This window comes from Hemisphaericaspora subhashii, assembly GCF_019202705.1.
Source record: "Hemisphaericaspora subhashii strain CBS 10753 chromosome Unknown scaffold2, whole genome shotgun sequence".
NCBI lineage: Eukaryota > Fungi > Ascomycota > Pichiomycetes > Serinales > Debaryomycetaceae > Hemisphaericaspora > Hemisphaericaspora subhashii.
In genome coordinates, this window is record NW_026057213.1 from 1 (window position 1) to 14,115 (window position 14,115).

At 33.4% G+C, this 14,115-nt stretch overlaps 3 protein-coding genes across 3 annotated transcripts; 1 reads left to right on the plus strand and 2 right to left on the minus strand. All coding sequences in view use genetic code 12, as the record gives it.

The window, feature by feature from the left end:
- On the minus strand, positions 1-2,117 carry J8A68_000984 (RNA-directed DNA polymerase; the record flags this gene model as incomplete). Its single annotated transcript, XM_049410717.1, has 2 exons — positions 1-1,626; positions 2,030-2,117. Coding segments are annotated over 2 exons (1,714 nt in total), but the record flags the coding sequence as incomplete, so codon positions are not given.
- A 1,324-nt stretch (positions 2,118-3,441) lies between these two features.
- On the plus strand, positions 3,442-3,945 carry GPX3 (Gpx3p; the record flags this gene model as incomplete). Its single annotated transcript, XM_049410718.1, has 1 exon — positions 3,442-3,945. One exon carries the CDS (start codon positions 3,442-3,444, stop codon positions 3,943-3,945), a length of 504 nt encoding a protein of 167 aa, XP_049265530.1.
- Positions 3,946-4,041: 96 nt separating this feature from the next.
- On the minus strand, positions 4,042-7,171 carry J8A68_000986 (chromatin-remodeling ATPase; the record flags this gene model as incomplete). Its single annotated transcript, XM_049410719.1, has 2 exons — positions 4,042-7,089; positions 7,154-7,171. 2 exons carry the CDS (start codon positions 7,169-7,171, stop codon positions 4,042-4,044), a joined length of 3,066 nt encoding a protein of 1,021 aa, XP_049265531.1.
- Positions 7,172-14,115: the final 6,944 nt, after the last annotated feature.

Here is a 14,115-nt window from a genome sequence, read left to right on the forward strand (position 1 = left end):
GCTTCGGTAAAGGGGGAGCTATCGATGGATTAATAAGATTCAAATAGTCAAAATGTGGATAACTGATTGGTTGAGCCACAAATTGATCGCGAATTGGGCGTACAAGTTCAAACCAAGCCGACAAATACGCTTTTTCAGTGGAGTTAAATATCAGGGAGTTCCGAATGTACTGAGCAATGTCTTGACCTTTGTAGTTAATTGTCAAGCGAGTGAGAAATGAAAACCATGGAATAGTGAGGATCCGAATGGAGTTGTTGTTATAAGAATCTGACTGTTCATTTACAAACTGTTGTAATTTAGATCTGAATACAAGGAAATTCCAATCAGTAACATTAGATAAAGATTCCCACACATATTTGGCCCGGCGGCCTTTAAGTTGCTGCCCTAAGTCAAGTAGACCAAAACCTCCCTGAGTAGGAAGGGCTGTTAAAGTATTATAACCAATTCCTTTAAAAAATGTTTTGATTCGAGTTTTCAAATATTTTATATCGTGACTTGCCATTGCACAGTGAATATCTCTGAAATATAATTTAGAAAAAATATAAGTATTGAACCCAAGAGCCCTTAGATGTATTGGTGCCTCCGTTAACTCTGTATTCCACAAACCTTTGAGGATTGAATCAGTAAAAGTTTTCCATGAGAAGGATTGCATATCCACCCCCAAATAACGAAGGTCATTGACTCCAATAGTTTTGTGGGGGAATGGTAGTTTATTAAGATCTGACGAAAGACTATAATCCATCGTTTTATCAACATTAATTCGCGCATTTGATACCTTTTCATAGTCACAAAGTAAGTTCCAGAATATGTCCACATCCTCGGTCGTGTCATTAATGAAAACCGTAAGGTCATCAGCGTAAGATAATAATTGGACATTCTTAAATACAGGTAGGAAAGATAAAGGATAACCCCGAATATGCTGCGTCAAATAGTATAAGAATGGTTCGAGACAAATATTAAAAAGTAAAGGAGAAACTGGATTACCCTGACGGGTGCCCTGATGTAATGGAAACAGCCGCGAGTAAAAATTGTTAATTCGAAGTTTTGCCCTTTGCTGTGTAGTGATCAGCATTAAGATATTTCGCATCCGAGGACCAACCCTAATCTTCTTTAAGACCTTTTCCATATAACGATGTGAGACTCTATCAAACGCCTTCTCAAAGTCAAGGAGAAGAATGTGAGCATGTTTATTTTTTCGGACTAATATATCTTCATATACATATTTCAATTTCTGAATATTGTTATCAATGTGACGTCCACTCATAAATCCAACTTGTTCATATGTAATGATGTCAGCTAATGCCTTCTGTAATCTATTATTTAACACCCCAGAAATGAGGCGTAATCCGCAATTGATCAAAGAGATTGGTCTGTAGTTTTGAATGAATGTATCATCTTTCTCCGGTTTAGGTATTAAAGAAATAATGACTGTCTGAAAATATGAAGGTAATTGGCCCGTTGCCATAATTTCGTTTGCCGACATAACCAATAACGGACCGATTTTATCCCAAAGCATCTTATACAACCGATATCCTACTCCATCTTCACCAGGTGCTGATTGATTTGAGCTCTTGGATAACGCTAGTTTCAATTCATCAAGAGTGATATCTTGTTCTAATTCTGCAGCTTGTGCTGATGTAAGCAATTTAGGAAAGCCTTCAAGATATACATCTATCAATTCATCATTTAATTTAAATCATTTTAACCGAAAATTAAAATAAAATGACATCTGCTCTTTTGTCTTTTAATTCCCGGTATTTCTAAATGACTACATATTCTTCTGCTACACTTAAAAAAATTCAGCCTTTTCTTTTTTTTTTTAATGCGTTCCTTCCCCCCGGGGATTTTTTCTAACCGGTCAGGGCAAATAATCATATTATTTTTTGCATTTCGTTGCAATTAATCTCCTGTTTTTTTTTTTCCTTTCGGATCCGGTACCAGCGCACTAATAAATTTTTTTTTTCTCCCATATAAAAATAATCACGTGAATTGACCGACAAAATACCGGGTTCTGGGTCGTATATCATACTATCGCGTGAGAAAACTTGTGTCCGGGTTTTCCCCAGAATTTTAAATAAAATAAAATCGAACCATATTTCAGTGGATCTACACCACATTGGTAACCATAGAAATTTAAAGGGGGTTTTCAATTAACGATATAGGGGTTAATCTTAGTAATATGCAACAAAGGCAAAAAGATTTTTTTTTTCATTATCTGAAATTTTGAACAACCGTAATATTTTATAATCAGATTTCATATTGTAGAGCTCTCGTGACCAATTGAATTCTTGTGTTTCGGTTGATAAAATACAACTTTCCAAAATCTTCATGGAATGCAACCTTTTGCAATTTTTCTGAAAAGGGGGGTGTTGCAGCAGAAGTTGTGGTGGCTCTTTTCTATGAATATGTTTCAAAAAATGTGTTGATTTTTTTTTTGCAGCCAAGAATACTTGCGAATATGTTGCAACATAAAATGAAAGTAGTATCAATTCACACATATATCTCGGCCATAGAGCACTAGTGGAATTGTCTATAATTGTTGCATTTATGATTAATTACTTAATAAATAGGATGAGTTGACCCATTTTAGGTCTAACTGATCATAGGTTACAGATTTTGAATGGCTATCCTAGCGTAAACTCAGGGCTCGAATTAGGCCATAAGACTCCTATTTTCTATTTCTTTTATCTGATTTGGAAGTAGCAGGGTGTCGTAGGTAGATAAATATCGTAACCTGACGACTATTGCTTCAAGTTACTAAATGTTGCCCTAATACAAATAAATTGGGTGCAAAATTTTTGAACAATATTTTTTTACCACCAATTTTTTACAAATTTTTACAAATAGAAGAAATAACCAAATGATGATAAAACAAATTGCAGTAAAATGACATAAAAGTAGATCTAAACCAGTATGCTTCTAGACCTCACTTATTTGAATTACTTTTAATCCGAATATCCCCTGATTATAAATCCACTCGCTGACATCCTTTAAATTTCAGCCCTGCGATGGAACTTTCGGTTAAGAACTTTAGATCAACTATGTGCATAAAAGATTTCCAACAAATTATTCAAACTTTAGACTATCATGACTGTCTCAATAAAGATATTCAAACAAGAATTAAGTCGCAGTTGGCTATTCATCCAATCAGATTTGAGAGATTACCAATCCCAGCAGTGGTCTCCATGCCAAACATTTGTCGCAAACCTGAAAAAATCGCCGCGACACTCACTCCCCTCATTATCCTGCACAGAAAAACCGATGCGTTTTTCTAGAAGAAAAAAAAATAATCAATTAAATCACATAGTACAGGTTCAATCGGAGTTATGATTAATAGATTAATAATTTATTTATCCGGAATATACAATATATATATAAATCCCATCAGTACACTGATTCAATCACAAAAAGTTATTCCCCCTTCAACCCAAACCAATCATAATGTCAAACAACAACGATATACGACATATTTATAAATTCAAATTATTAGATGGAAACAACCACATTATAGATTTCTCCAAATTCCAAAACAAAGTCATCATTATAGTCAACGTAGCTTCATATTGCGGGTTTACTCCTCAATATAAAGAACTTCAATTATTATATTCGAAATATCATTCCCAGGGATTAGAAATTTTGGGATTCCCTTGTAATCAATTCGGAAATCAAGAACCATTAGATGAAGAACATATTGTAGAATTCACCCAACGGAAATTTGGAATTCTGTTTCCAATTATGAAAAAAGTTGATGTGAATGGTGATGATGAATCTGAATTATATACATATTTGAAATCAAAAAGGCTGGGAACGTTGGGGTTTAGAGGGATAAAATGGAATTTTGAGAAGTTTATTGTTGATAGACTGGGAAATGTTGTTAATAGATTTAATTCAATGGTAACGCCACTACAATTTGAACAATACATAGTGGCATTATTGAATCAGTAAGGGCACATGCTCTTTTAACGAATTTTATGATTGCAAAAAATATACATAGAAATACACATAATAATAAAAAGTAAAAACACATTATTGTCCGTTTGTTTATTTCTTTCTTGGTTTCTTAGATTTAACTTCTGGAGTTGCTTCTTTAGATCTCTTCCCACTTGGAGTATTTGTCCCATTTTGTAAATCAGGATGAACTTCTTTAAGTATACATCCTAATAATGTAGTACATCTTCTTGATAATTCACTTGAATTTCTACTTTGGAAAAAGAAATCAAATTGAAATAATGGTGATTGTCGAATAGCCAATTTAATCCTTTCATATAAATCAGGCAGATCTAATCCAAATCGATATAATTGAACCATTAAGAATCGATCTTCTTCATCACTGAATACTCGTTTATTAGTAGAAGCAGGAGGATATTTTAATACTAATTCTTGTAATGGATATTTATATTGAGATAATTTTCTTCTCAAGGCTTCTTTTTGTAATTTTAATTTTAGGATCTTTTCTTCACCTAATTCAATTTGATTAATATATCTTTCATGACCTTCAATTTCTTCATAATTTTTCCAAAAAGCTTGAGCATATTCTCGAACTTCATCTTCTGATTTATCTTCAAATTCTTGAGCAATTAATGAAATTGAATTCCGACCATATTTTGAACAAACCAGAATAAAATGAATAAAATCACGTCGATTCCAATTACTATATCCTTGTTGTAATAATTCCTCCTTCAATTCTTTTTCTTCATCAGTTAATGGACGTGAATTATCAATTTCTTGTTGTTCTAATTTTTGTTCCAATTCTCGTTGTTTTAAACTAGCTGAATCACCCGCTTTTAATGGAACTTTATAATGAATTTGTTTCTTATAATAATTCTTTTCTAATTCATGTAATTCAAGTACTTTTGCAGGATAGAATTGATGATCATAAAGATTTAATTGTTTTGGAGGTCTTGGACCAGACTTACTAGCATTTGAATTGGCAGTTCTACCACCAGTATTTAAAACATCTTTATAATACATATCAATTGAATAATTTTCTTTACGTTCACGTTTCCCCGGATTAATCCAAGCATGACCAATATTGGTAATTGCTGTAGGTTCTTTCTTTTTGAAATTTTCTCCATTCCATTCATATACTGACTCATCATTAGTGAAATTTTGTAATGCATTTAAATTTAAACCAGCATATTTTTGAGCTAATTCTTGAGATTTAGCTTCTGAACGTTTCAAAAGATCTTCAATATCAATAGTATCATCTTTTTCTTCAGTTCCATCTTTCTTAAACATATCAGCAGCACCAAATTGAATCATATCCAATAATTCATTCTTAGATGCCGCTTTACTACTTTGTTGTCCATCCAATCCGGCAGTATTTCTCCCTTGTTGAATAACCAATTGATCCAATCTTAATTTCTGAGTGGCTCTTTCTAAAACTTTTTCTTCAATTGCATTTTCAGTAACAAATCTAAATACTTTAACTTGTTTAGTTTGTCCAATTCTATGAGCACGATCCATGGCTTGTAAATCAGCTTGAGGATTCCAATCAGAATCAAATAAAATAACAACATCAGCCGTGGTTAAATTAATACCTAAACCCCCAGCTCTGGTTGTCAATAAAAATACAAACTTTTCACTTCCTGGTCGATTATATTCATCAATTGCATTAATTCTATCAGTATGTTCAGTTTGTCCATCAATTCTACAATATTGATAATCTCGGAAAAAACAATAATCTTCTAAAATATCCAACATTCTACTCATTTGTGAAAAAATTAATACTCGAGAACCTTCAGCTTGAAATTTTTTTAATAATTTATCCAAGATAACCATTTTTTGGGAATTAAACACTAAATGTTCATCAGTTGTATATGGAGGTCCTGGTTCCGCCCCTTCGAAAAGATATGGATGATTACAACATTTTCTTAATTGCATTACAATGTTTAATAATCTTGTTTTGGATTCCTTTTTACCATTAGCTCCATTAACTGCATCAATATCTTTTTCTAAAATCTTTTGATACCATTGTTTTTGCATATCACTCATTTTAACATAAATATTAAGTTCCTTTTTAGGTAATAATGATTTTTCAACATCTGCCTTAATTCTTCTTAATAAGAAAGGTTTTAAAACTTTATGTAATTGAGTTACGACTTTTTCTTCTGATTCAGTACTATCTTTATTATGAAACCATTCATCAAATGATTCAGTATCAGCAAAAACATCAGGCAATATGAAATTCAATAAAGCCCATAATTCACGTAAATTATTTTGTAAAGGAGTACCAGTAATTAATAATCGATTTTTTGAATGAAACATTCTAATAATTTGTGATAACAAAGATTCTTCATTCTTAATACGATGAGCTTCATCAATTATAATATATTCCCAATCAAATTTCTTGAATGTTGATTTTTCTCTAATGACAATTTCATACGAGGCAATAATAACATCGAAATCACAAGTCATTACTCTATTTTTAATCAAATTAGCTCTTTCATCTTTATCCCCTTGTAATACAAGGACTTTTATATCTGGAATCCATCTATTAAATTCTCTTGCCCAGTTATCTAAAGTTGATTTTGGAGTTATAACAATATGAGGTCCATTAATTTTTCTTATAAATCTAAGATATCCTAAAAATGAAATTGTTTGTAATGTTTTACCTAAACCCATTTCATCAGCTAAAATACCTGATAAATTATTTTCATATAATGAAATTAACCAATTTAAACCTTGAATTTGATAAGGTCTTAATTTCCCATTATGAACATATCCTGGAGATTCAACAAATTCCAAAATTGAACTAGTTGATCTTTCATCATTAAGCAATTCCATATCTTCTTCCTTTTCTGTCTTTCTTCTTCTTGCAGATGCAAGTTTTGCTTGTTGATGTTTAATTTCTGAATCATGAATATCATCAACAATCTTTCTAAATAACGGATCTTTATTCGCTTTTGCTTCAATGAAATGACGGAATAAACCAGTGAGACCTAATAAATACTTGAATCTATTACTTGTCTTTTCAATGTCTACTTGTTGTTTTTCAGTCTTGGTGAAATATTTACTTTGATTAGATTGAAATTCTATTTCATCTCCATTATTATCTCTTAGGATTTCATTCAAATCCAATGAAGGAGTCTATAAGAAACGGGGTTAATATTAATGCTTAATGGGATTGGGGTAATGTAGTTTTAATACATACTGTTTCGATTGAACTCATCGATGGCGTATTCATCTTCTTTGGTCAATTGATGATGAAAATGAAATTGTGTTGTAAAAAAAAACAAAGATGTCAAAATTGATGATGATTTTTTTTTCAGTTGAAAAAGGTGACATTGTTTGTTTGTTATAAGAAAAAAGCGTGTCGCACAATTCTCAAGTAGACGTGTTTCTTTCTCTCAGCGTTAAGTGATTGATAGGGAAACGCATATTGAACACCCTTCTAAGTCACAACTTGTAAATATAACAGATTGTAATATCGTAATGCTATTGGAAGCATAATAATTCCTCACTTTATTGAGAATACCGATTTTTGTTTGTATGAAATGGTGTAAGATACATTTTTGTAATGGTGGTTGCAGATCTCAAGACTTCAGCCAAGAAGTAAAATTATTATACATAAATACAAAGTAAAAAAACAGAGATGGCAAAAAAAAAGACGAGGAGAGGGATCTAGTGTATGGGAAATAAGTCTTAAGCTGCGTGCAGCCACTTATTGAACGAAGGAGATACGGTTTGAGTGATGGGCAAGCCCGAAAATATTAGGCATATGTTAGGGGCAGTAAGAACCCAAAGCTGAAGCTTGACAGGACAACTCTGACGTGTAGTAATACTCCCAACCACAAGTTGGAAAGATAGTCAGCAACATATATACCAGGAGACACACATATAAATATAATCAGAAACCAGACACTTTCATTACGTGCTGTCGATTGGAGTACTGTTCAGCTTAGTAGCAGGCTTCTATCTAAGATGTATAGTCTGGGTTGTTGCACTCTAGACGGTACACCGTGAAGCAGCCGTTTTGTAATCGGAAGACTCGAGGTTCAAGTTCATAGAAAATAAAGTTCTTGTTTTATATACTAGAATTTTAATTCTTTTAAGAACGTATCTCGAACTAAGATACCCAGCAGACACCGTGAGACGTGCAGGGAACACTTCCAGATTTGCTCAATCAGGCAGTTCCTCTGGAAACATGAAACTCAGCTCTGTAGCTTCCGCGGATAAAGCTTTCTGAAAACAAAACACTGGCCCTTTTTTATTGCACAAAATAGGTGATCCAGCTGCGAAAATAAAATAGCATCAACTAACAGCAGTTTGCCTCCTCTGTAGCTCTGGGTAAACTACTTATTTACCCGGAAACTTGTGAGGGGGTGACCTCTTGTGTTATCCTTTGAAATAAGTTCTTCATGCAGGTTGGAAAATTTGACTCGTTTAAAAGTTTTCAACTAGGTTGACTAATTTACAGCCTCTTTAGAGGGGTTCTGAGCATGTAACTAATTTGCCTTATAGGCAAGATCTTAATTACTGCAAAGATGAAATTAACTCAATGAGTTCAAAGAACAATGAAACCCAAGAATCAAATCATACGTTCATAATTATACTCCATTGTATCCGTTTCAAAGGGTAATGTCTTATCTTGGTGTATTCAAGTACGTAGGACTATAGTCTACGCAGGTTCAGTATCATTGAAAGGCGTTTTTTGACTACCATTTGGAAAACTTTTTGCAGCCTATTGAACATTTCGCCGTGGGTCGTGTACGATGACTAATTTAAATTAGATTTGCCCTGCTGCCGTATATAAAGTTGTGCCCTTGAAATATGGCTTGGATAGACTTGATAAGAAGACTAAATGCCAACTAAATGTGAATTTACGAAGTTTTTATCACAGACGTCCGTAAAATTTTCTTATAGATAAGTCAGGTGAAATTAGATCATCATAAGAGCATAATTTCATTACTAAACAAAGACATTTGTTATACGGCTTGTTTTCATTTTTTTTTCGGGCTGCAAGGTCCCATGCATGAAATTAGAGAAACTTGGACCGGTTACTCCAACGTGATTAAGGTTACCACCAAGTATCTTTAAGCAAAAGATTAAGTGGCCGGGACAGGCGTATCATGTGGAATACCGCTCCGAAAGTTGTCCTGTCGTCAAATTATGATTTTGAGTTCTTTTTCCCCGATTTTGTGTCTTCGCCTGATCAAAACAAAGCAGTCAATTATGAGTTTCGCCAAGACAAGAAAAGTTCATGCTACGGAGTTATACTTCCAAAGAAGTGCTACTAAACTAAATATTGCATAAACAACCGTGAAATTGCGCGCCCTTCGTAATAGTAAAAAAATCTGATCTATTAATAGATATATCTAACGGTTCATCCAATATGTTAGTCGTTTTCCCATCGTCTTCTAGATTTTCCGAATGAAGCATCGGCTTGACAACTTTTGAAATTAAGTACATGTATCATAACAAAATTTTTTACAAATTAATTAATTAGGTCCTTACATTGTTAGGAAAAGCTTGCCCCACTCAATGAACCCCACCCTTCAATAATTAATTAAAATATTTCATATTTTATAAGATTGAAAAAATAATATTTTAAAAAATATCTCAAAAAATACTTAAGATAAAAAAATATAATTATTATTTAAGCAAAACAAAAAGGGGACCAGATCCAAGCAAAAAAAAAAAAAGAGCTAGACACACCAGGATCATCAAAAGTAGTACCAAAGGCGGAATTGAAATCCTATTATTCCCAACAGCAAGCTTTTCTAGTTTCAATTTCAGTGTCAAATCCACATTTAGGTCAAGCTATCTCTACTTCTGCACATTCAAAGAAGTTTTGCTACAAAACTTTAAAGTTTATCGAGAATCCGTTTGTTTTACCGCCGCCTGTTAAATTCATTTACTACAAAAAAAAAAGAAACCAACAAGATTGGGGGGCTACTTGGGGGTCCACGCTACCCTGAAAAAATATGATGAAATACGATGAGAAACTTGATCTAATCAAACCTAATTTCATTTCTTTTTCAGGGCCGTTGGGGGATCATCCAAAATGACCTATTTCCCAGTTATATTTCTTCCAATGGCTTTAACTCATTACTATGTAGATGGGTTCTTGTTCCCTAGTCCCTTTTTCTTCTCTCTATATTATTTTTTAACACTAAAGATCACAAAATTGAATGGCAAGAATAAAAGTACATCACTAAGCCTCGATACTAATAATTCATGCATAATGGAGGGTTAAAAATTGTTTAATTATGCAGGCATGCAGATCAAGAAAATATTAGCCACAGGGAACATGAATTATTTTTTTTTATTTCTTGCGTTCTCTAACCCTCGTTCAATCTTACTGGTTTATGAAAAGCAAACAGAGGAGGGAACAAATAAATCGAACAATATTGTCGGACGCAGAACCCGTTGAAGAAACAAATATAGCAGGCTTCCCTAAAATAAAGTTTGACAAACTCGAGAGATTTTGGTAACTTGGTTTTAAAGAGCCGACATTAGAAATCGAACCCGTAAATGGAACCCTACAAGATACCCCTAATTATATTGTTAGATCGTATCTGCTTCTTAGATTGCTCCCTTCTGCAAGATTGCTAAAAGCTTCTTAAAAGGAGAGAGAGAAAGAGAAAAGGCGTAAAGATAAGATATGCACAAAACGTAAGACAAAAGTTAAAAAAATATTCCCTCAGTTAAAAAATAACTCATTTAAAAAAATAATTATAATTCCCAAAAAAATTATCTAATTGTTTAAAAAATCGAAGTAAACTTCAAATACCCCTCCTCTTTTTATTGTTCATATTTATTGTTTCTAATTTCGGAATAATTCTTAGTCCAGATTTGTGTCGCAACCAGGTCCGAGAGGAACAATTTCTTGTCAAACCAATAAACAATCGTAATTGATGATTTTGTGGTTCAAATTGGATAATTCTTTTAAGGATGAAGGTAATCAATAGGAAGTAAGGTTCAAGAGGACCCAAGTTTTTGCACCCCTTTGGAATCAATCTGATGACATGTGCTAAGTAAGGTTGAACCAGGGATGTTTGTTTCAACTAAATATGGATAAACAATCGAATGGAAGGGCGGGAGAGTTTGGAGATCATGGGGGAACCATATGGAGTATACGACACAAAAAGCTCCTGATTTTTATAATTTGACTCTATAGTGGCTTCAATTGGTCTGTCTGATGTATGGTCAAGCAAAAAAAATAACACAACTATTGTTCCAGCTTATTTGACTTTGTTGTTACAATTTGGCTTGATGTTCTCTATATGTGAGAATGTTTTAGATTTTATTGTTAGATTCTTGGAAATAGAAAGGAAAGGTGCAGGAACAGAAATGTGGTTTAGCCTCGTAAAGTGGCTCGAGCAAGAACTCCTCTTTGTGGTTACCAGGTTAGAATAAATTACAAACAAGTTTTGTACGCGTCTCGTTTTGGTAACAAGAGGTAATTACTACTACAAATTAGGCATATAACTCTGGGTTGGCTGGCATATTTTCCAGATTCAACGAGAGGAACAACAACTGGTACAATTCATAAATACGAAAAATATTTTTTAGAAATATCCCAAAAAAGGAACCAGGTGAATTAAAATAATCTGAATCATCGATAAAAAATATTCTAAAATAGTTCTTATAATCAACTAAACTAAACTATTCATTTACTTACACGTTAGAACCGATAATTCCTATAATATAATTCCGTGCATGCAGCATGCAATATTACTATGGAATTGAAGAAACAAAAAGTTCATTGAACCGATTCTTTATGTACAAGGAAGGTATTGGCTGTAGCTTATTGAACAGCCTTGTTCAAATTAATTGCTAATTGATTATCTTTGGTTGTAAAAAATTTGAATGGGAAATTGGACAATAAAAGACTCAAAATTCTTAACAAGCCTCAATCTGGGTGATTATTTTTTATAATGTTGGTATTGTTGTATCTTAAGTTCAAAAAATAATATTATTTTATAAAGAATAGAATGGACTAACCCAATTTGTCGTGGCTAATTAAGTAAGAATTATCTCAAGTAAAAGAAAAGCGAATCTTAAGAAGGTTACAAATGACTTAATCTGACCATTTGCATATTCTTGCATAGTATGGCCAGCTTTGAACCTTTGAAAACAACAAGACCCCAGGCTTATAATTGAAGTTTGCGCTTTTGCTATCAAATATTTCTAAGCCATAAAATTCATACTAAAACAATTTTGTGAAATATCCAACTTTCTTTTCATGTTTCATTCACAGTAATCGATACTATCTCGACTTCGTGTTGTCGAAAAAACGATGCAACGTAACACATCCTTCTAGGAATTGCAACCTTTTTGCATTTCTTCGACTGCATATATGCACAATGTAGAACAAGTAAATTCTCCAGTTATTCTCTTCGATTTTAGTTGTTCTTGGTTGCAAGTGAAGGAATTGAGAATGGGGATCGATATTATTTTTGGGAGGCTCAAGTTGCGGAAATAACTAACATAAATCTGAGCCTATTAGAGCAGGCAAGTTTTAGCACAGTTCTTATTGGGGATAGACAAAAGTTGCCAAATTGCATAAAGGCAAGCCCAGGAATAGAAAACTTCAACCTCGGCATAGGTCATTGTTTTTCTTTGGAATTCCACAGCGAGGCCCATGACAATCAAACTTGAAAAGAGAAAAGTCATTTTCTCCTAAATGGAAGGAAGAGCCATTTTCTCCTAAATGGAAGGACAACCCCAGCCCATTCCAACAACAGGACTAGGCTCTTTCCTTGTCCTCCATCAATAATCACAAACGCGGATTTGAAAATCTAGGTGCTTGTGAAATAGTGACATGTTGCAGTTGTGAAATACGGGCATTCTTTTTAGAATTGTTCTTAACCCTCGTAGATCTCATCTATACTGAAAGATCTAGAACTTTATCCTATCGGTTAAAGATTAACCTTTTTAACGACTTTCAGAAAGCTTAAAACTCATTGTTGTTGTTCGTGGGATCTTTACCTAAGATTGCACTATCATTCTTGGATATCTTGAAAGCGAAATTGATATCCTCGTTCTCCAACTAAAGCGAATTTCATGCACGCATGACTTCAACCTATTATAGTAATTCAGATTCACAGTCCCCTCATGAACTTTTGTAAACAAAAGACCATTATAGTTGGAAAAGTGAGGCGGTAAAAGTTGCATAAAAAAGCAATACTTATCTGAATTCATGCGCGACTTCCAAATCCAATAAACGTGAAACGGAAAACTGCCATACCAGTGCGTCTACCTAATAGTTTAACTGTTGGGAAGTATGCAACTTCATAATGTCTGGTGGCATAGATGGAGAGGCAAAACGGATATCTCCACGAGGGCGTGGCATCAAAATGGTGGAGAAAGTGGAGACGGACAAAAACAGAAAATACCGGAAATGCAGACCAATCTATTGTCGCGGAGGAAATCGCGACTTAAAAATATAGCGAGTACTTTCTATGACATCTGGTCATTCTGCTTATTATATTATTAAAGGCGGGTTAGAATCAGTTAATATCATTTTTAGTGCAGCACGATATTGCCAGATTCTCAACTGAAGAAACAGTTTAATTTATTTTATGGCAATTTGGAACAAGTACGCCTGGTTTTTTTCTTTTGCTTTAAAGATGTTCCTTTACATTATCAGTGTGAAAAAAACCTTTGTTGTGACCCGGCCATCATTGGAACGGATTTAGCGCCCCCAACTAATTAAGAGGCTTTGCCAGCATCGAATAATTTATTCCCTTGTACGCAACAAAATAATTTCTCATAGAAGGTGCAATATTTGCATCAAAAATAAAAAAAAAGCTGCAAAATTAAAAAAATATCTATTCAAGTAAAAGAAACGGCTTTTTGTTGAAAATGGTTGAATTAGTTTGAAAGACTAGACTCTAGGTTTAGTTAGTATATTGCGCGTTGTTACCCGTTCAAGCATCATAATTAAGGTTTTATTAACATACAGTTTAAGAAAGTAAGCATATCCAACCTTTAATACTTGATACATCCAACTAGGGCAAATCGGAAAAGCCCATACGTTTTAATTTGAACAACATGAATAATATTATTGTCGATGTAACCAGGTAGGGACCATGCATAATGACATATCAAATCTGCAGGTATATTAATTACTGTTTATACTGACAAAAAATAAACTATCCGAATCGG